The 21,959-nt window shown below is 38.3% G+C and overlaps 2 protein-coding genes across 2 annotated transcripts; one reads left to right on the top strand and one right to left on the bottom strand.

Annotated features, from left to right (window-relative positions):
• The first annotated feature begins 497 nt into the window (after positions 1–497).
• On the top strand, positions 498–1,233 carry LOC130434020 (rho-related GTP-binding protein RhoB-like). Its single transcript, XM_056763863.1, has one exon. The coding sequence runs from the start codon at positions 563–565 to the stop codon at positions 1,142–1,144; it is 582 nt and encodes a 193-aa protein (XP_056619841.1). The 5' UTR covers positions 498–562; the 3' UTR covers positions 1,145–1,233.
• Positions 1,234–6,214: 4,981 nt separating this feature from the next.
• On the bottom strand, positions 6,215–20,669 carry LOC130434510 (apolipoprotein B-100-like). Its single transcript, XM_056764707.1, has 26 exons — positions 20,624–20,669; positions 20,214–20,342; positions 19,415–19,527; positions 19,119–19,264; positions 18,768–18,912; positions 17,942–18,094; positions 17,642–17,766; positions 17,459–17,544; positions 16,615–17,065; positions 16,285–16,402; positions 16,049–16,195; positions 15,706–15,917; positions 15,392–15,620; positions 15,127–15,306; positions 14,807–15,010; positions 14,494–14,658; positions 14,167–14,372; positions 13,835–14,008; positions 13,624–13,748; positions 13,305–13,506; positions 12,995–13,167; positions 12,731–12,903; positions 12,500–12,615; positions 12,014–12,387; positions 7,549–11,885; positions 6,215–7,442 (listed from the first exon to the last, which is right to left on the bottom strand). Exons 1-26 carry the CDS (start codon positions 20,667–20,669, stop codon positions 6,279–6,281), a joined length of 9,693 nt encoding a protein of 3,230 aa, XP_056620685.1. The 3' UTR covers positions 6,215–6,278.
• Between the last annotated feature and the right edge of the window lie 1,290 nt (positions 20,670–21,959).

Here is a 21,959-nt window from a genome sequence, read left to right as displayed (position 1 = left end):
AGCGGGCAGTGAGGACTCCAGTCTCCGGCGCGATTGCATTTAATGGAGGCGGGCCAAATGGTAAGGATCATGCAGGTAAGAATCTAAAAGGAACCGGCCCGACTGTCTTTGCCAACTAGTGGTCGTCTTGATTAGACACATATGGCTCGTCTTCAACTGCCCTCTTTGAAATCCGTCAAAATGACGGACGGGCTTCTGATTTTCCGTAACCAGCAATAAAAATTGCGTCAATAACGGAGAATTCTCAGTGAACGCGACCTCTGTTCAGGCGTAAGTGTCGTAGCGCTCAAGGGGGGCGTGTCCAGGCGGGAAAGTGACACCAATGCATGCTGAGAAAAAGAGACCAACTGTCCTAAAGGTATTTGAGTCATCATGTTGAAAAGGTGTGCTCGGAGTGCAACTCCCTCACACTGATTGGACAGCTATATTAGGAACTCACAGAACGCTTATAAAGTCCAGCACTGACACACAGTGTTTGTTAAACAGCACTGCTTGTGCACACCTGAGTACTACAGTCTTTAGTCGTTGTTTTGCTGCATACAGTGTGTGTATCTATTCACAAATGGAAATGATTCGTAAAAAGATGGTGGTGGTTGGAGACGGAGCGTGTGGAAAGACGTGTCTCCTGACCGTTTTCTGTAAAGGCAAATTCCCAGTGGTTTACGTCCCCACTGTTTTCGAAAGCTACGTGGCGGACGTAGAAGTGGACACAAAACAAGTTGAGCTGGCTTTATGGGACACGGCGGGGCAAGAGGACTACGACCGCTTACGGCCCTTATCTTACCCGGACACTGACGTTATTCTCATGTGCTTTTCAGTGGACAGCCCGGACTCCCTGCAAAACATCCCCGAAAAGTGGGTACCGGAAGTGAAGCACTTCTGTCCTAATGTGCCCGTCATTTTGGTGGCGAATAAGACAGATTTGCGAAACGACGAGATCGTGAGAAGTGAGCTGTGGAGAAAGAAACAGGTGCCCGTGAAAACGAAGGAGGTGCGCACCATGGCTGCGCGCATCGGAGCGCAAGCGTACGTGGAGTGCTCCGCCAAAACCAAAGAAGGGATTCGGGAAGTATTTGAGACCGCTGCGCGAGCTTCCTTACAGAAGAAATCCACACCGGTCACTGGTTGTTTAAACTGTTGTTGATTGATGTAACGTTAAATGGCGGAATCATATATATATATATATATATATTGCCCCAAACTATTTAGGCTACTATAAATGAATGATTTACAAAATTACTATTTCGTTTTTTTATTATTCATACATCAATTATTAATATAACATCTTCATTTTTGGATTCTTTTGTATATATTTAATAAAAAAAATTAAAAGAGATATTCATATCACTATAACATTCACAGTATTAACTTTCTGCTCATTTTTTAGAATTCAGTCACAAACTGATCCATGTCAAGTCCAGTCAATGCTTTTTAATGAGCTAAAAGTACAAAAAATCTTCTCATGAAGCATTAATGGTGCATATATTTGATTTAACGGGTGTAATAATATTTCATGTGTTATTTGGAGCTCGGGGATTAATACGCGCAGGAGAAGCGCGGATCAGAAGCCAAGACTATTTTGACTCACCTCAGGTGATGCGAAGCTGCTTTTATCCGGTCCTGTGCTTATTTGTGTTCAAGCGCTGTCTGAAGAACTGGTTTCTAATTGCAGCGCACTTTGCATCGTCGAGATTTGAAGCCAATCGCCTGAAGCTGATGGACACCAGCCAGCTATAGTGAGGACTCGATCCTCTTATAACAATTTAAATAAACATTTTAGCTCATCATGCTCCTGATCCGTTTTCTGCATTAAGATTTGTTTAGCCTTGATGGCAGCTTATCCTTTGGCGGCTTTGGTATAATTTTACATAGAAACTTAAGGGGAACATGAGCAATATAGGCTATTATACACAAAATCAAAACACATGAAAATCAAAACTCATTTCATAAATCACGAATCAAATATAGAATAGCTACTATTCTAACAATATTTTAGTGGATTCACTCTTAGTGTCTCCAGAACCTCTCCAGAAAATGCATTAACCAGGAATTCCTAATATTTTGCTACTATTTGAAGTCGTTTGAGCCACGGAAAAGAAGGAAAAGTTGTGGCTGGCTGAACGTTTACCTTTATATGTGAATGACTTGATAGTGCACTACGTTGTAAAAAACGATGTGTTGACTTTACTTGTAATATATGTGCACCATTTTTGCATGGTTTTTAAGTTAATTCAACTTAAGGAGATTTTAAGTAAAAGTAGCAAGATAATCTTTGTTGTGTTTACACAAATATATCAGTTCGCTTGACCTTCTTTACTTAGAAAATGATGTAACATGAGTTCAATCAACTTACTATGCTTATGTGGGCTGTACTTAAATATTTCATTTATTAACCTTAATGTTCATATAGCATAGTGAAGTACGGTATGTTATAATAACAAACAGTTTTGAAATAATTGATGACTGATTCGATGTCAGTCATTGAATGATTCTCCACAGAAGCATACAAACTACTGCATTTCTGATGTGTGTCTTCATTATTGTGGTAAGAAATATGATGGGTTGATTGGGGTCTATGCTTACCAAAGCAAACACGAATCACCTGAATGGTAACTTCACAGAAAATGACTATTCACTACAAAACAACATCAATATTACTAAATACATCTTAATTTCCGTTATACATCATACTAACATCTAAATGCCCCTAAAGTGCTTTTTATTTAAAAAAGTGTGAATAATCAACCTTTTCAGGCGCAAGGGCTTATGGGTATTCCATAATATGAAGTTCATTCACTCGAAATGCATGTAAGGTGTCCTTAATTTTAACTGTAGTTTGCACAACTCAAATTTTTCCATTAACTTTTGAGTTTTCTTGTCATTTGTATTTTTGTGTTGCATGAACAAAGGACTTTAAGTTATCCTAGAAATTTTATACATTTGTTTATTTTTAAGGATAAGCTACTTAACATAATACAATATAGTTGTTGAGACAACAAATCACTTTTTACAGTATACCAACTGGGCTGTTCAAGTCTTCAAGTTATGCATAGATCTACGTTTGTTTGTATTCTTATACTTTGTTTTTATGTGCACAGTAACGAAATGGCTTTTGGTTTCCTGAACCTTTTTGGAGAAAGATAGGTGGCAGTATCCAGGGGGGGAAATTCATTGGGTATGGAGTTCAACCTCAAAATGTGAATGATGTCCATCTTTTATCCATCCAAGTAGTTTCTAAATGGTATCCACTTTTAATACATAAAATGGAACTTTCTGAAGCTCTGTTTTAAGAATATGAACAAATCCACAACCAGTCTTCTCTCCTATTTCCATTACTGACTTTATTTATCTACTAAAGAGACATATTAGTAAAATTCTGTTATTATTATTATTTTTAGATGGATCTTATTTGATTCATTTACGACTGGTATAGGTAATATAAATGATTTTTTTTTTTTAAAGAACAAATAGTCTAGATTTGATAGACGCACAGAAAGTAATTTGACGTATCTGTACTGTATTTATTTGTTCAAGCTGCTCTGTATATGACAATTGAACCTTGTTTTAGATGGAATGGATAGTTAAACACACAGTCAACTGTAAATATTGCAGAGTAAAATGTTTATCCTGTAATGCCATTGTAGTTTAAATTTGCATAAATTTGAATGTATTTTTTTTACTATACAAACATTAGTCATGTTTATTGTCACATGATGGTCGGCGAACAAGTAGGCTACTAAATATGTTTTGTTTTAAGTTAAAAGAATAGACTTTTAAATGTGTTAGAAATCAGAGTAAACTTATTTCTTTAATTTTAGAGATATTTGCGTTAAGGTAATATAAGTGATGGGAACATGGGGGTTTTATTTGGTCAAATATATTTAATATTAAATCATATTTTTTTAAATGAGGATAGTGTCTTTAGCCCAAAGTCTGACTTTCTGATATATGAGTTTTACCACATCTTCAGTGTATTAGTAATTGATTTAGAACACAAAAGTGGGACAACTCCCACCCCAGCATATTGTACTTTGTAGTGCTTTTAAAATGGGCATGAAATCGTTTGAATTAATTAAATTGTATTAATTCTCTAGGGTATGTGTAGGTTATAGCCTATTCTCAGCCTATTCGCACCAATTGCGTATAAATAACACATATATAATAACACCGTATAATACGGACGCCAAATTGCGATTTTGCTTGCATAAATACGCCTTTTTTTGCGTTCATATGATACGCCAATTAGCGTGTTTGCATATTAAACAGCAATTTGTCTCATTACTGATAGATCTGGATAGAAACATACATTGTTTCTTGTTTATTTCATTTTATTATTCTATTTCATTTATCCCATTTATTACAATATTCATCATATGTATTCATTCCTTTATTGTATTATTCACTTCTATTCATATTATTCATATTATTTGCTCCTTACTTTCCTGTTGTTTAACCTCATTGGAAGTTGTATTGTGTCTTATGCTGAGATGAGTATCCATTGGTCTCCATCTCAAGGTCCATAATAATGTCATGAGACAATGTTTTGATACTGTAATCTTGAATGGTTAAAAACACATATTGAATCTGTTTCTAGTCAGACGAAGTTTGGCAGAGCTTGACTGAGCATCAACACACAACTGAGATTATTCAATAAATCCTTTGTCTGTCTATTTAACATCACTTCGTCTCCTGCCTGCTGATCTTCCCTTCAGCCCTATATCTCCGTTGTTTGGGTTAAAGGATTGACTCACAACGGAGTTGATATCTCCAGATGTAATTTGTTCCTGACGGAGAGAGATCTAGTGAAACTGGACTCAAAGTTTAGATCTATAAGATCTACAAGCCATATCTCATAGTTGGATCTATCATTACCCTGTCCCCAAACCCTAAACCTAATGTTAGCGTCCGTGCATATTATAACCTCTACCCTAACCCAAACCCTAAACCTAACCTTATTATTTTAATTATTTCAGTGTTTCCTCTTCATGTACGTTTTAAAAATGGCTGCTCTCCAGTCTCCACCCAGGTACAAGCAAACATTGAATTCAAGTTCAATTCAAGTTTATTTATATAGCGCTTTTCACAATGTGTATTGTTTCAAAGCAGCTTTACAGGGGCAAACAGGAAAACAGATAAGTAAGAACACAGCACAGTGCATGGTGTTTATACAACGAGTAAGATCATTCTAATAAATAATATCTAATTTCTAAATAAATAAATAAATGAATGAATGCAGTCTCCATACATTGGCGTATCATATGCAAGCTAAATCGCAATTTGGCGTACGTATTAGACGATAATGCAACAGCGTGTTATTTATACGCAATTGGGTGCGATCAGGTTGCTAATCTATTTATATATTTGGAACATCTTCCTGAATTCATTTTTGAAGATTTTCATCAAACTTAGCCAAATGCATGTATAACCTATGTGGAATGTCCGCTACAATACTGGCAGACACAAGTTTTTTCATGTCACTGTCCAAAACCATGCATACTGTATATTAGACACATAAATTTAAAAATATTTAATTATTGGAACAAAATACGTATTCTATTTCAAAGCGAATGCTCACCCAGACCTGCCTAAAAACACCTTGTGTAACCACACTCCCACAAATCAATGTCAGTTCGCTGCATGATTTGACTTAGTTCGCCCAAACTAATTTCAACTGTAAAACTTACACCATATTCAATATTTAAAATGGAACATGAATGGAAAGTCTACATTGAAAAATAGGCAGTTAGTTTGGGTAGTTAGTTGATCAAACTAAACCAGTATTCCAAGTTTCATAACCACTTTGAAGGCTTTGTGTTTGTAGTTTCAACAATAGAATAAACAGTGAGTCAGCAGCCTCATGTCAGCCGCTTCCCTATGGAAGGGATGGGACGGGCTGTGACCTCATGTCAGTGAGCTGGATGGTGTGTCCGATTTCTCTGACACACACCTTCCCCCCTCTTTCGCTTTCACAATCGCTCGGCTTGACTAATGTCCGTCCTGTGCACCTTACTGCTGATTGGCTACAAGGTTGTTTTGGTACTCGGCCCGACTTTCTCTAAGCAAGCATAATTCCGACACCATTGCAGTACAAATGTTTTTATTGGTACTTCACATTCATTGCTTTCAAAACACAATAAGACACTGATTGTAACATTGAGATATTAACTTTAAAGAATACTATTCTAAATTAGTCATTTACAAAATTCACGGGCACCCAAAGCAGCTTAGACATGTTGTTAATGCATAACACTTTAAATCTTGATCATTTGCTAAATAGTTTACCCAAGGAGTGTCTTGATACAAGGATCAGAAATGACTCTATTGAAGAAATCCCATATGAATGGAAGAGGAATGTCAATGTCCATCTCTGTCTCACCTACTCTCACGTAGGATTGAACATTCTTGGCGGCATCTTTAATGGTCATGATGATTTGATTCACAAGGACTTGCAGACGTGTAGCAGTAGCATCAATCCAGGCATTGATATCTGCAATCAGTTGTTCAACGGGCAACTCAGCAAAGATTTCCTGGGCTTTAGCTTTGACAGTTCTATAGTATTCTACAATGGTTGTCCTGGAGGTCTCAGCTTGCTCAATAACCTCACGTATGATGTTGGAGTTGACAGCATCTGTGTAGACGGTGCTCATCCATTCACTGAGCTTGTCAATGTCCTGATCCTTCAGTGTGTTAATGAACTCCTCTGTTTTTTCCACAGTGAATTTTAGGATTTCTGAGAGTTTCTGCACAATGGTCTCAAAGCTGACTTCTCCAAGACTCTTCACGATGGCGATGGTTTGGCTTTGGATCTTCTGGAAAACAGCACGGAGCTCGTCCAGCAAATCTCTTCCACGAATAATGTAGGTACATCCTGGAATTGTGATCTCTACTTCTCTGATATGCACAGTGATGGCCTCGGCGTATGTGCTGAAAATCTCTGGTAACTTTGTGATGGCACCCTCAATGACATCAGCAACAAAGTCACTGATTTTATTGTAAACATCAAGTCCGGAGAGTTTCTCGGCGTATCCGGGAAGCTGGAACTGGGTGTCCCTCATAAATGAGATGGCTGCATCCAACAGGGTCTGAATATTCTTCTGGTAAGCTCTTAGGAGGATGACAACGTTGTCTGAAATTTTACTGCTGATTCTTGCAAAATCGGCAGCAGCAATTTTTTCAACTGCTCTCTTGTACATGCCTTTAATTTGAACTTTAAAGCGATCAAGTGTTATTTCTAGCTTCTCATACTTCTCGTTGATGTATTTGTAAACTGCAATTATATAATATGTTGTTGTGTCTTTCAGATCTTTTAGGGAAGCAACATTCTCCTTCAGCCACCTAAGAATCTCAGCCGGGACCTCAATGTTCCATTGTGTCTGGAAGCTAAGTCGGTTCGAGTCCATTATTGAAACACTCACCTTCAGAATGTCCATGGTATCCTCAGACTGTAATGAAAAACAGAGAACATATTATTGTCATGTCAACTGCTAATTTACAGGTCTAAACAATAAAACAGTATTATATATTCAAATGCAAAGCAGAAATTCTTACTAAAGATGTGCTGAAAAGTCTTCCTGTGTGTTGGGATAAGCTTTTGCTCTGCAGCTGAAGACCGAGCAGTCCAGCAGATGGGGAAGATACTGAGACAGTAAGACCCTCTTCTGCATTTCCAGTCAGCTTGTGGTAGAGCACAAATTTCACATCTGGCAGATTGACCTTAGCAGCATTTGAAATGACAGCCTTAGAGATGTCAGTTGTAGACTCAAGAAGTCCATTATAGCTGTTCTCAAAATATTGATGCTCCACATTCAGGTTCGTAAGCAGTTTCATCCCTGACTTTCTGTTCAGTGTGGTCTTGCCACTGCTCTTGCCATTTAACACATCAAACTCAGAAGTTACACGTGTTTCAAACTGAGCAACAAGTTCCTCCTGATTAAAGATTTCGGCCTTGGTATTTGTGATGATCATAGGTGTTTTAACAGAGAACTCATAGGTCAGGTCTCCCATGACTGGAATCATGATTGGTTTCTGGATACTGGGAAGAGTGATCTTTGAAAAATAAGGACAAGGTATTCTTTCAGATTTAAAATCAGGTGAAAAAATTGGTATTTTGCTGAAGATGGCATTCAGGACCGGTTCCATGTTGAACATCATAGGGTTCTTCACATACTTGAACCTTGCGTCCAAATCAAAGGTCTGCTGAGGTGTGATCAAGATTCTTTTAAGACCTGCATCCTCCCACAAAGAAAACCTCTCTACAGAGGGTGTTTCCTTGTGAATCAATGGGACATTCATTTTGGGGATGTTAATTGGTATGGTCAGCACATTAAGATCAGCCTCTCCGTTAACCAATGCAGAAATCTGAATTTCCTCATCACCATTAGAAATTGTGATGTAATGAGAGTACTTGTACTGATTGAACCTAGCAACACCGGTCCAGCTTGTCTGTTGCACGGTGGGAGTCAGAGTTAAAGACATGTCATTCTGAAGATCCACTTTACCAGACAGGTTAAATGGAAGCTGCAGCTTTGTGTTCTTCTTGTTCTTGGTGTCAAAGATGATTTCATAGGGCATAGCCTTGAAAGTAACCGAGTTAGAAAGTGTTCCATCGACATTGCCGATCAGTTCAGCACTGTGAGACCCACTCATCTCAACCATGAGGTTCTTCACATTAAGCTGCCCTTTAACTGCTGCAATGCTGTTTTTGATGAAGGGAGTTTCCGTCTCAGAATGTATGTTAAACTTGATCTGAGTCAACCCAACAGTCTCAACATCCACTTTCTGGTTCATCTTGATTAAACTGCTTTCTGTATTGCCGCTGAAGGTCAGTTTAGAAGATTTTACGTTCATCACGATCTCCAAGTTGCTCTTGTGTGTTCCTTCACTAGACAAATCATGAATGGAGTACTTTGCTTTGCCGTCATTTCCAATGGTGATGATAATGGTTCCAGATTTCAGCTGAGCAACGGCTTTCTGGGTCATTTTGGCTTCGCTGAAGATGTTGGCCACTGGCATGTTCACACTATGATCATAAGAACTCTCCAAAGTAGCTGAGTATCCATTCTCTGTGCTCAGGAATGCATTGCTCACAAAGTCAGCAGTGTATGGGTCAGTGGTTGCCTTTGCAGTTGTCTTGGAAGATGCTTGAGCTGAAGCGTTATTGACAGACAAGGATCCCTGGTGATCATATGAGAAAGCCATGTGATTGGCTTTTACGGTTTCAGTCAGGGATAGATCATTCATGCTTGGAAATGTAAGTTTAGCAGTGGCATCAAAAGTGTAAGCCAGTAGATCAAGAGGAGTCTGGAACTGGGAATTCAGGACAGCATTGAACTGATTGGAGACATCTGTTGAGTTGATGAGTTCGGCAGTCATCTTCAAAGAGTGTTCAGAGGCTTTGATCTCAAACTTGCCAGACAATGTTCCGAAGCAGGGAACTCTGCTCAGGTCAGTGACCATGTCCTTTATTCCATCAGCTAAAGCATCATAATCAATTGGTTCACTGAGTTTGGTATGTAGTTGTTTTGTCAACTCATTCACCTGTTCAAAGAATTTATCAAACAGTGGTTTTATTTCCAAAGATTTTAGATAACTTGCAGCTGATTGTAAGGTTTCTTTTAGTTTATATTGCCTCATAAGGTCCACAGCATCATCAATGATCTTCTCTACAACTGCCTCGATATCATGTTCCTTCAATAACTCATCAATTCTGTGGTAGATTTCATTTACCTTGCCAGTAATGCCAGTTTTTTGGTACACACTAACAAACAAGTGCCTGATGGTTTCCAGGTTTAGTTCTATTTCCGAGACAAATTTTGTCACAAACGTGGTGACACTATCGTAAATCACGCTCACATCAAAATTTTTGATTACCACCAAAAGATCACTTATTTTGCTCTGGACGGTGGCTGTAATGTCGTATTTACCATTTATATCATTAATCATGATGATGATATTCTCCTTCATGGTAACCATTGCAGTTTTGAAATCTTCAGTGAGTTCAGGGAGCTTCTCTGTGAAGGGCAGGGAAATAAAATAACTGTCACCATTCTTCTCATATTTAAGATCACCTGAGATGGAAAATTCCCTGTTGTCGTTGCTGTCTTTATTCAAGAGGTTGGTAGACACTTTGTCTAGCAATGTTATTCCCATATTTTCGGGATTGTTGAAGATTTCTAAGGTACAGTCATAAGCATGGTCATTCAGTTTAGTCTCCGTCTTGATGTTCAGAATTTGCTGCTGAGGAGTGACTGTGCTGGTTATTTCATTTTGGAAGTTAGTTTTAATGGAGTTTCCATTGTTAAGCTGGTGGGAGGTTGAGGCCTTGTATTGATGCTTGTGTGAGAAAGATTTAGGCATGGCACGTAGTAGCAGCATGCCGTTCACCTGGCCACTGTGTTTTCCATATATGTTGAGTTCTCCGTCAGCACCGAAGGAGCCATCAATATCGACTCTGAAAGGTTCTGCTTTGGTAAGGATATTGCTCTGCAGTTGAAGGGAGGGGGAGTTGAAGCGGATCTCATTCATGAATTTTGAGGAGAATCCAACGATCTCAAGCTCAGAGCTCTGAGTCATTTTAGTGCCCAGAAGGTTTCCGTTGCTGCTGCACTTTGTGGTGGCTGTCTGTTCAGCATAGGTGATTTCATATTTGTGCATCAGTTTCTCTTCACCAAAGGTTCCCTTTAGAGTTCCAGTCACTTCAATCTTGTAGAGCTCCAATTTCACATCAGCATTATTGATAAAGTTGACACCAATGACTTTGAGATCATTGTTGACATCAAAAGATGCTGTAAAGTCACGCATGTCAATTGCAATGTTGTGCTTGTAGAAGTTGTTTTCATTCAGGAAGTTGTCAGACTCAGAGCGGATGGTCAAAGAAGTGAGAGTAAGTATGAGAGAGTCTGTGTTTTCTATTTTCATCTCCTGAAGTGATGCCATTAAGTTGTTGGACAGGTTCAGGCCTTCTTCATTCAGCTTGACAGTGATCCTGTTTCTAGTGTTGGCATTGAAGATGTCACCCTTATACATGCTGTTGAAATATACTTCAGAGCTTGCAAGTCTTCCCTCAACTTTGAGCTCAGCGTTGCTCTCGTGGACTGCTCCCTTAGTAGATACAGACATTGTTGCACCAGAGCTTGCGACGCTACCATGGAAAATGTTTTCAAAGGTCACACTGGCGACCTGAGCATTGGTGGTACAGCTTGATGTCAGGCTATCCATGGTGAAAGACAGGGTACCTTTGTGGGAGGCACGGTTTGCTGCAAAGTTAATGCCGGCATCAGTATTGAGTTCCACTCCCTGAGTGTTCAAGGATCCAGCAAACAGGGAGAAAGCTTGATTCGTGCTGTCATCAGCCTTGGACTCAATCCTGATTGTGGCTTCCTTTACGGATGCAGAGAAGTCGATTTGGTTGTGAAATGTGCGCTTAACAGCAGCTCTCTGAAGTGGGTCATTGTCCATTTTAGTGTTTGAGTCGAATGAAAGTTTTCCATTTGCAGCTGAAGCTTTCATCCTGTTTCGGATTTGGAAGATGGAAGAGGTCACCTTGAAAGTAGATTCAGCTCTTGCCTCTCTGCTTTTGGGCTTTAGTACAAAAGTTTGGGTAGCAACTGTGCTTGCAGACAATGCGCCCACTTTCACTGATCCATCCAGATTTCCATCACCTGTAATTTCAGAGGAGATAGAGGCCTGGGCTGTGTACTCCAGTGACATCACCATTCCCAGAGGGCTGGAAGCGCCGATCTTGTAATTTCCTGTAGCTTTCACCACATCAGTTATTTGTGCTATTTCCATTAGGCTGAAGTGTGCATCTATGAGTTTATGCTTCAGGGAAGAATCAATTTCGAACTTCGCAGTGTCCCTGGACATTTCAGCAATTTGAGCAGTTCCTGCATACAAAGGACACAGTTATTATTTAGTTTTTGCAATGACAGTAAAAAACTCTCCAATGACTCATAGCAATTATGTAAACTTAAATCTACAAAAGCAGTTACAGTATGCATTATTCACAGCTTACCGTTCACAGTGAAGGCGAGAAGTTCAACAGGTGAGTTTGTAATGACTGTATATCTTGCAATGTAGTTGGGCTCATTTTCAGTTTTGTTGCCAGCAGAGAAAACCACCTCGATGTCATAGAAATTGTTGCTCACTTTTGCAGATATCTCTACCATTCCGAGGAGTGGCATTGAGAGGTCATAACTGGATGGGATAGTAAAGGTAGGTAGACTGAACTGTTTGGAAGGCAGCATTAGGCCAATCTGTGGCATAGCCAGGTCAGGGGTGGCCATGGATGGAGGAATTCTGAGGTCCTCAGATGTCTTTCCACCAAGAGGCAAAGGAACGGTGATTGTGACTCGACCCTTGTTGAACTTGTATTTGAATGTGCTCTCACTAGAAATGAAATTAAAAAATATTTTTAACCGTCATTGACCGTTTGTAGTTTTTTTATGTGTAATGTACATAATAACTATCAAACAGTGACAGAGGTTAGCATTAATCTTACGTGTTCATGAACACCCTCTCAGGCATAGATGGAATGGTTACTTCTGGAATGTTCTCTCTAAGGTTCTGAACGTAAGGCATATCAGCAGAAATCTTGTCCATCCAAATGAGATAAGCCTGTGATAGAATTGAGCATAATGGAAAAACAGACTTCCACATATCTTGCTATATGAAAACCAACAAAATAATTTTTGGTTGCTTTCAGAACCTATAAAAACGGACAAACTCATACCTCCCAGAGTTTTGCATAAATGTGACCGAGCTTCATGTCAGTCTTGACAACTTTGTGTTCCATGATGCCTTCAATGACCTGTTGCAGGTGGCTCTGCAGACGTGCTGTGTACCAAAGCCTCTGGATCTCCGAGTCCATATCAGACTTTAGCTGAACTGTCATCTCATCATCAGCTGTTGAAAGAACCATTTGCGTTGTCACATTTTCAATATTTGTCTCATACCATTAAAGAGCATGAAAACACTGTGAATGTAGATACAGTACCATATTTGAAGATGATCTTTTGCACAGAGTTGGTCTCTGGTAGATTGATGCTACTCTTGAGTTCCAGAGTCAAATCTTCAGCATGGGTCATGGTGGAAGAAAGGGTCGCCTCAGTGCTGAGTGAGGGGACAATCAACTGAGCTTCCAGCAAACCTTCTTTCATAGATTCAAGCCTGTTATTAGCAGGAACCGAAACTTAAGTTAATTCACATTACATAAATAAAATCTACAATTAGTCAAACCTTATATTATTGTTGTGTATAATGGTGTATAGAAGGATATTTTCAGAAAGATTTGGATCTGCCCTTACTTGGCACGGCAGATGAGAGAAAGCTGAGGAATATTTTTGTTGGTGATATCAATGAAGACCTTCTTTTCCTTTGAGGGGCTGTCAGTGTAACCGATTTTGACTCCAGCCTTAACGTCATAATCAGGGATTTCAATGCTGGTCGTTAACAAATTCTTGTTCCGGTTGTACTTGATAGAGGCAGTTGCCTCGGTAGGCTTAGCACCTTATGATCAAAACAGAGAAAAAATATTACTTGTCTCAAACTCCACATTTTTAAATATCTATTAATGTGCAATGTCGGGCCATAGCTGGAAAAATGCCTGAGAATCATGATACATGCCTTCTGCTCTCATAATCATTTTCAGGGAATCCACCTTGATTCCGTCGTCCTTATTTAAGAGCGCGTAGACAAAGGTTGCTGTGTACTCAGTCACTTCACCGGTGGGCTCAATATGTACAGCAAAACTGTGGGCAGCAACAGTGTTATTATAGCAAAGCCATTGAAATAGACAATCAGCCACGTTTATTCAGTCAAGAAGTCTAAATCCTACCTGGACTCTCCATTGAGAGGAAAGTATGGAGAATCTGGTCCAGCTCTAGAGTTAAGCAAACTGATGCAGTAGTTGATACCAGAGATGAGAGGGTTACACTGTGCTATAGCGGTTCTGTCGCCTGTCTCGGGCACAATGGTGACCTGGGTTTTGGACACCATCAGTAGCTTGTTGCTGTTTTAAAAAATTAACAGAGGTTTTATATTGCATCTATTCTTAAACAGCTGAAGGAATTGTATGAAAAACATTCTGTATGTACATTGCTTAAATATTTACAAGTACATATTTAAAATGTTTGAATAAGGAGTTTTAAAATCATCTATAAAATTTACCTAGTCCTGAAGAGTTGAATGGTGCCCGTGGGTGCAGGGATAGACAACTTTATTTGACCATCACCCATGGTGATCTTGGCATTGAGAGAGCTCTCATGGAACAAGGTAGTGTGCATTTCCACAGCAGAGTCAACAAACTTGGGCATGTGGATTCCCATATGTGTGACAAATTCGACTCCCATTGAAGGTGAGAAAGACAGTTCACTCTGTAAAGAGAACATTGTACATCAATGTGTATTACATATTTGCATAAAAAAATTACAAAAATGTGTAACAAATATTTAAATATATACTATGCGGTAATTGATGAGGAACTGTATTTAATACCTTGCCAGGCTCCATACGCAGACCACCCTTAACTCCAGGGGCAAAGGTTCCAGACATAGAAAACTTCAGTGGAAATCCAGAGGCAGTTGGCAGGGAGAACTCATTATCCATAAAGATGTAGTGAGCGAAGATGTTCTGATCTCCAGACATCAAGGCCTTTGTAATCTGAAATGAAACATTAAAACATATATAACAGCAAGTCTTGTGTGAACACTAGCTCAATAGACATTAGGCCTATATTTAAGTTGCATGATATATGACGGAGTAAAAATATGCATGTCGGAGTGCAGCATATTATATATACAGTACATACCCAAGCAGGTGAATTCTTGAAGGTCTGAATGTATTTGCTCATTCTGTCAACAATGGCTGACAGTTCACTGGTGCTCTTGATGAATCCCATTTCATTTCCCATGATTCTCAAGTAGGCCATGGCCTCTGGGGATTCCTGGTTGTACAGGTCCTTAGCAAGCTTGTTAAAGTTACGCACCATTTCTCTTACAATGTTCTCAGGAACCTGTAAAACAGAATCATGGCCGTACTCAAGATATTAGCCAGCATTTGATGCTTGCATTAAATATAAGTCCTATAATTTCAATGGTTATGGGAAGAGTAAGCAATGGTTTGCAGTACCTGTCTCTTAGTCTTTTCTGTTCTCAGAGGCTCAACCCACTCCTGAAGAATATCATTGATTTTGTTTGGCATTTTGTCTCCAGCCCAGTACATTGCCTTGGAAATGGTGTCAGGGAAGAAACCATTGCTTCCAAAGATAGCCTCCACAGTTGGCTCGAATCCTTTGCCATCCATGCCAAACTTATGGCCAAAAGAAAAAATATATAATTATTTTAAGTTATATAATAAGGTTTATTTAGGAGCAACAACACGTAAAGTTTTCTACCTCGATGAAGTCAAGGCTGAAACCGAAGGCCTTCAGGGTTGTCTCAAACAAAACTTCCCTGGGCAACTGGCTGCTGGGATCAAAAATGATGCTGCCCTGCATGCTGGAGCCAATGGCATCCTTTCCAGCCATAAACATGTCCATCTTATAGTTACGAGAGAGCTGAGTGTAGTTAGCATGGGTGAGCACCTCATTGTTCTCCATGACCTCAATGATCTTTTTGCCCAACCTGAGGAAAGAAAAATCACAATCTTGAAAGGACGATAACGAGTATCTGAAGAAATTCAGAGTCAGAAAATAATAAAATAACATACTCTTGAAGTTCAGGGTCTTTGGAATGAGCAATGTTGTAGACATGAGAAGCCACAAAGGACTTGACTTGAGCATTCTGTTCCTGGTTAAGAATCTTTTTCACAACCTCAAAGTCACTCGCCTCAGGCTTTCTCATCAAAATGAGATATGCAGCCAGTCTTTTCTGAACAGCACCTTTGCCGTAAAGGGCAACTCTCTGGATGTTGGAACGGATCTGTGAAAAAAGACAAAGCAAGATTTTAAAGGTTTTATTTTGAACCTTATTAGTCCTTAAGACACTACAGGTACTATACACGGCAACACACATAGCTTGTTCTAAAACTATGTCAATTCAGAAACACCTACATCATTAGTCACAGACATGCGTCTGAAAGCCTGGATGGCAGCCAGCTGGACAGACAGGGTGGTGGTAGGCTGTCTCATGCACTTAAGCAGGACATTTCTGATGTTGGGATCAGAAGTTTCCATAGCCTCACCCATGTTTCCAACAACCTAAATGGGGCAGATTTAAATGAGAGAACTGTTCCAAAATGTATACTTTGAGAAACTGGTCTCGAAGGAAGATTCTCAAAAATACACACCCTTATGGTCATGAAGGTCAGTTCCTTCTCTCCAGCACAGTCGGCACCAAGGATGGATGAAATGAAGTTGTACACATCAAGAATCTGGGGGGTTAGCTGACCCTCAGCTTGGAAGTGCCTAACAAAACAAGTACAAATATTTACAAAAGATATTTTAAACAAAGTGGGGAACCAAACAGTTCTGGGACACCATTTACTATTACAGTAGTTTATATGCCTAATGTTTGGGTTAAACAGGTTTGTTACAACTTGAGAATAAGTAAATGATTACAGAATTTACATTTTGGGTGAACTATACCTTTAAAATGTGAAAGGGTTTGGGTAACTTACCTTCTTACAACATTGCTTAGAGCATACATGATTGGTTTGGTCTGCCTCGTCTGGGCGATCTCAAGTATGTCTTTCACCAAGAGGCCAGTGGGGCTGTGCATCATTCCCAGAGCATAGACTGCAGCATCTACTTCAACAGCGTCAGAGTCCATCGTCTTGAGGATACTGAGCATGGAACTTCCGCATTCTGGGGTGCCACACTGGGTCAGGGCCTGCAATGCCAAGAACTTGTCCTCCTCCATCATCTGGGTGGTAGCTTGTTTCAGAATCTCAACCTCCAGGCCACGGAGCTCAGATACCAGCCTCTGGAAGGTGTGGGCTCTCAGGTTGTCGTGTGGTTGTTCATGCAAGGATTTGAGATCTCTGAAGATCGTCATCAGAGCATCAGAGGTCTGGACTAGGTTCTTATCTTGCACAGCTTCCAGTGCCAAGTCCTTGCGGTCAGTGGAACCTGCAATAAAGAAGGATATGAAATGCATCCAATAAGAATTGACATACTATAGAGTTCAACTACACGCTATAGTTTTCTAAAGTCAGGTAAGTGAAGTGTCAAATACATAACCGTCCATATTTCTCAAAATTGGGCACATGAAAATGAAATTAAAATAAACTGTTTAGGTCTACGAATAGCCATCCCTTCTTCATTTGTTGGGTATTATTGGTTTTGGGTTGTACATTTTAATTCACAGAAATCCTACAAAATATGTTCTCTCTCAAAAACGTGCGTCCTTTATTGTCACAATAGATACATTATCTGAGAAATTATATTTCAAGTTTTGACATGCATAACACTGGAATTGCCCAGATCTTAACAGATCTACAAATAAAGCGAAAAAAAACTTACGGAAAGCAAAAACCCTGTCGTTGATTTTGCTTGTTCCTTGAAGAGTTAAGGTTTGCTTCACAAGAGAAGAGATCCCATATTCATTCCTGCAAAGAGGAAATCATAATTGCCCGATATTCCGTTTATGCACGCGCATTGTATTTTGAATTCTAGCAAATAAAAATTTATGTGAATGACACTCACTTGTAGGAGAAGGGAAGGAAGATGTGCTTTTCTGTGCATGTAGCTGATGTCATGTGCTTTTTCTGGTTGTCAAACTTGTAGCTGCAGGACTGGGTGCTGCCAATCAGCTTGGACAGTGGGTATTGCTGTTGATAATCAAATATCATTTTAGAAAAACATGATACTAAAATTTCAGTATTTTTATATTATGTTGGGGGATTTGGTTCGTTGGGTACTTTTTGTTTGTCAAATGTTTAAAGTGATCTATCAAAATTAAGTTTTACCCATTATGGAAAGATTTATGTAGTGTGAATGGCTTACCAAACCAGTAACTATGGCCAGAGGGCTGTTGTGGCTCCTTTGGGTTTTGAAATGATCACATCCAGACAGATCCCTGGTAATGGTGACATCTGTGGCTATATCTTCTCTGGTGTTGACCTTGACTTCAGTGGCACAGATTCCATGGACAGTTATCTAGATCAATGAAATAATATAATCTAAATCAATATGGATAAACCTATTTTATGTTTATGACTTAAAATAGTGCTTTCAGGCACTGGATTACATCTCATGGATAATTGTACATTACACTGTAAAATAAGTGGTCCTTTTCTATTTCAAAAGAAACTGTAAAAAATATAATCTTGTTAAAAAACTGGCAGCTGGGCGCCAGAAATAAACTGTAAAAGAAAATGTTCCACTGTGAAATTACATGTTTCCCTCATTTTCTTGTAAATTTGCATCCTTTTTCTGTAATTTCTGTAAAAAAGATCTGACATATTAAATGGAAAATTTGTAAAACATTGTACACAAAAGTTTTGTTTTACTTTTACACTATTTAGCTGTCTTTGCTGACATATGTGCAGAAAATTGACCTTTTTGAAACTTCTCAACAAATCATGTAAGTACTAAATTGGTTTATGATGATGATGTACAGGTGTAAATTTTATGTTATCATGAAGTTTGCTAAGGTCAGGATGACCATGTTTTTCATTGGAATTTATTGTTCCCAACAAGTAAAAAAAATATCTTATCTGCTCATGATGGCATTGCTAAAGACTCAAATTAAGCGGACCTTTGCAACTTACGATAAAAAGCACTTAATAGCACAATAGATCATGATTTTAAAAAGGAATTGTCTTTGTACCATGTCTTTGCTCTGCTCTTTCTCCATGACAGGCACAATCAGAGTGGAGATTATACCCCTCTTAAAGTTCAGGATTTGGGTTTCTTCATCCTCAGAGTACAGCGTCACACCGGTCTCACCCTCCACTACAAATTTCAGTACATTTCTAGTAAAAATGAAAAACATATTTTAAATAGTGGCTAAATTATAATTTAGGGCAGTGTAAAAAAAAACATTTTTTTTAAATGTAGATGGTAGAGGAAATTTGAATAATTTTTCTGAGATGCTGTAATGTCTTTTAAATGCACTTAAGTCAGATCTAGTTGCAAATCTAGTGTTAATAATTCTTAATACTCTGGCGTTCAAACATACTTCTCCATGGCAGTTTGGAAGTTCTGAGCATCAGCTACAGGTGCATACGTGAGCGTCCCATCAGAGTTCACACCTACTGCTTCAGTCAGAGCGCACTCGCTAGTGCGGAGCTCAAAGCTGCACGCCTGGGGTACATCAATCTCAACCTATGAATGGAGGGGGGGGTTATTTTCAAAAGTCTCTAGAAACAGCTAGGAATCTAGCATTACACTCAAAGTGGAGCAAAACTACATGTGACCAGCCTGTTGTATTGAAAGATTGAGTTGTGAGAGATGACTTCTTAATTTTAAATGTACCTTGCAGGAGACTTTGGGGCCATTCTTGAGAGGCGAGGTTCCTTTTACACCATTCTGGATCTCTGCTTCATACTTATATGTATATTTTTTGAAGATCTTAAATCTTTTAGAAACTAAAAAGCAAATAAACAAAATGTTTATATGAAACGTATTCGTACGAATTGTTTTCTATAGTCAAAAGGATCCTAAGCATTCTAAAATAAAATTTGGCAGGTAAGCAAAAGGCAATGTTATATTATAACTTGTTCAGAGAATATGATAAATTCATTTTCAAAAACAGATAGCTTGGTTTAAAAATGTTATATCAATCAAACTGCAGTTGGGTGGGTTTGATTAGGTATTAATTAATTAATAACAATACAATAACTAAAAAAATAACATTATTTTAGATTTTTTTTAATCTTGATATACTTGAATTATTATAAATTAATATATAATTTACTAATATCTTATTCTCACTTGTATTTCCTCTGGTTTTTGTAAGGAAAATGTATCAGTACTTATTGGTTTATTTTCAGGAGACATAGCAATGTTAGATGAATTATATCACATAAATCACATTATCTAATCAGAATAGACGTTAAGAAATTTGGACTCTGACATCTGGATTCGTGGCAGGCTCAGTTAAGTATGGTGATGTCATTTATTGCAGGTCCAAAGTAATTGACAACAAAGATAGAACAGTAAGTCCAGTAGATAAAGGATAAGAATGAATTGTGGAGATACTTTTACATGTTAAAGGTCCTTGAGAAAGAGTGCAGATAACTTTAATTTAATTAGAAAATGAGTAAAAACTTACGATGACATTCTGGATGAGAACTGGACTCTGTTTCTTGCTCTGGTGACAAAGATGTCACAAAAAATATATAAACGAATTGCAAATTATTTACAAACAAATAAAGAAGGATAGACCACTTCCGATGATTTCCTTATTGTTTCAGTTTTGAACACTACAACATTATAAACACTACGACACAAACGTTTGAACAAAATACATTTCAAAATGTTAAAACAAATATATTTAAGATTTAATTATATATGTAAGATTTAAAATAAACTAAAACAAAAATGACATACAGACATAAAATTCATCTTCCACAGAAAAACTAAGACAAAAAATTAGTCTTTTCTTAGTACTGAATAATTCAGTATTTTATCAAATGTTTTAAAAAGCATTTAAAAGAAGAAGTGCAGGGAATTTGTACTCACGGGCCAAGGCATATGTGCCAAGAAGCAGCAACAGGTAAAGCTTCATACTCCCTATGTTGGGTCGGCAGAAGCTCAGAATCTAAAGGGAGTCCTCCTTTAGACGAAGACTGGTGCTACTCCTCTGGCTCGCTCCTTTTATACTCAAGCAGCTAAGGGGGTTAAACAAAGGTTGCAACAGGTCTAAAGTCCCATTAGCCAGTGTGGCAGGCCAAAGGCAAAGACCGTTTCATAAACAACACCCTAGACTTGCCCGTCAGCAATGGGACTGATGGAACTCGCTGATTTCATCGGCCCGACAGCAACTCAAACCTTTAGTCTAGCTTGCTTGATTGATTTGTGTTCTCTTTCATGTTAAATACGACATAGCTCAAAGGTTGTTTTTTAAGGACTAAGACCAGACATGCAGACTTGATGAAAGTGTCTTTTTGTATTTATTGTAAACAGTTGTGTTTTTAAAATGTTTTCTTTTTCAACAAAGTTGTTGTTATACGAACAGATCTGAACAACAACAACAACATGATATGATATGAATGATAAATTAATTAGAATAAATGGTGTATACTGTATATAAACAACAAGAAGCACATCATATCGTAGCAAAGCAATAAAAGTGCTATTATCTTTTGAAAAACCTTTAAAACCAAAACAATGTTTTGCCTAAATAAAAATAAATAAATAAGTGGTAAAACTCGAAAAGTAGCACTATCTCTTCTTAATTTGTTTGCATTATGAAAATATTAAAGATGAAATTATTATTTAAATAATAGAGGCCCTGATGTTTGTCATGTCCCAACAGGAAATGCAGTGATCCATACTGTACTGTATGTGAGTCATGTTCTAATCATTATTATTTTTGAGGAACATGTCCTCTCTCGGTTTACAACCCTTATCATGTGAAACCAAGTCAGCGTGCAAAAGTTCACAGAACATTTAGGATCCCATTTGGACTGTGTTCGGGATTATCTAACCCAAATTATCTCCAGCATCACTAGAACAGCACCTGAATCTTGAAAACTCAAAGAAAAGAAAACGTGCCAGATCTAAAAGCATATCATGTTTTAGACTCTGCATTTGGGTATTATCATGGTAAACCTTTGACACTAGTCTTTCAAAATCAAAATAGCTGGATTCAGGCTGGGTTTCATTTAAAGAAATTGACAACTTGGTGAGGAATGATCAACAGTTAACATAACTGAATTCTGAGACAATCAATTGGAGTGATTTCAGACATGTTGCTCTCATCGTTTGGGTGAAATCACCTTCAGAAGAGATAACTTAATCAGAGCAGAACACCGTTGCATAATACTAAAGATTAAAAGAACGAAGACTCTGAAAC

This window comes from Triplophysa dalaica, chromosome 13 (assembly GCF_015846415.1).
Source record: "Triplophysa dalaica isolate WHDGS20190420 chromosome 13, ASM1584641v1, whole genome shotgun sequence".
NCBI classification, from domain to species: Eukaryota; Metazoa; Chordata; class Actinopteri; order Cypriniformes; family Nemacheilidae; genus Triplophysa; species Triplophysa dalaica.
The sequence above is the reverse complement of the archived record's forward strand: the minus strand, read 5'-3'. Positions and strand labels throughout refer to the sequence as shown.

Excerpts from the sequence above, each read along its gene's own strand:
- LOC130434510 (XM_056764707.1), bottom strand. The coding sequence starts at position 20,669 with ATGAAGCTTTACCTGTTGCTGCTTCTTGGCACATATGCCTTGGCCC. Across the intron at positions 13,749-13,834 it reads CCTCTCAATGGAGAGTCCAG|TTTTGCTGTACATATTGAGC; the intron begins GTAGGATTTAGA and ends TGCTGCCCACAG. Across the intron at positions 12,904-12,994 it reads AAAGATCATCTTCAAATATG|CTGATGATGAGATGACAGTT; the intron begins GTACTGTATCTA and ends TTCTTTCAACAG.
- LOC130434020 (XM_056763863.1), top strand. The coding sequence starts at position 563 with ATGGAAATGATTCGTAAAAAGATGGTGGTGGTTGGAGACGGAGCGTGT.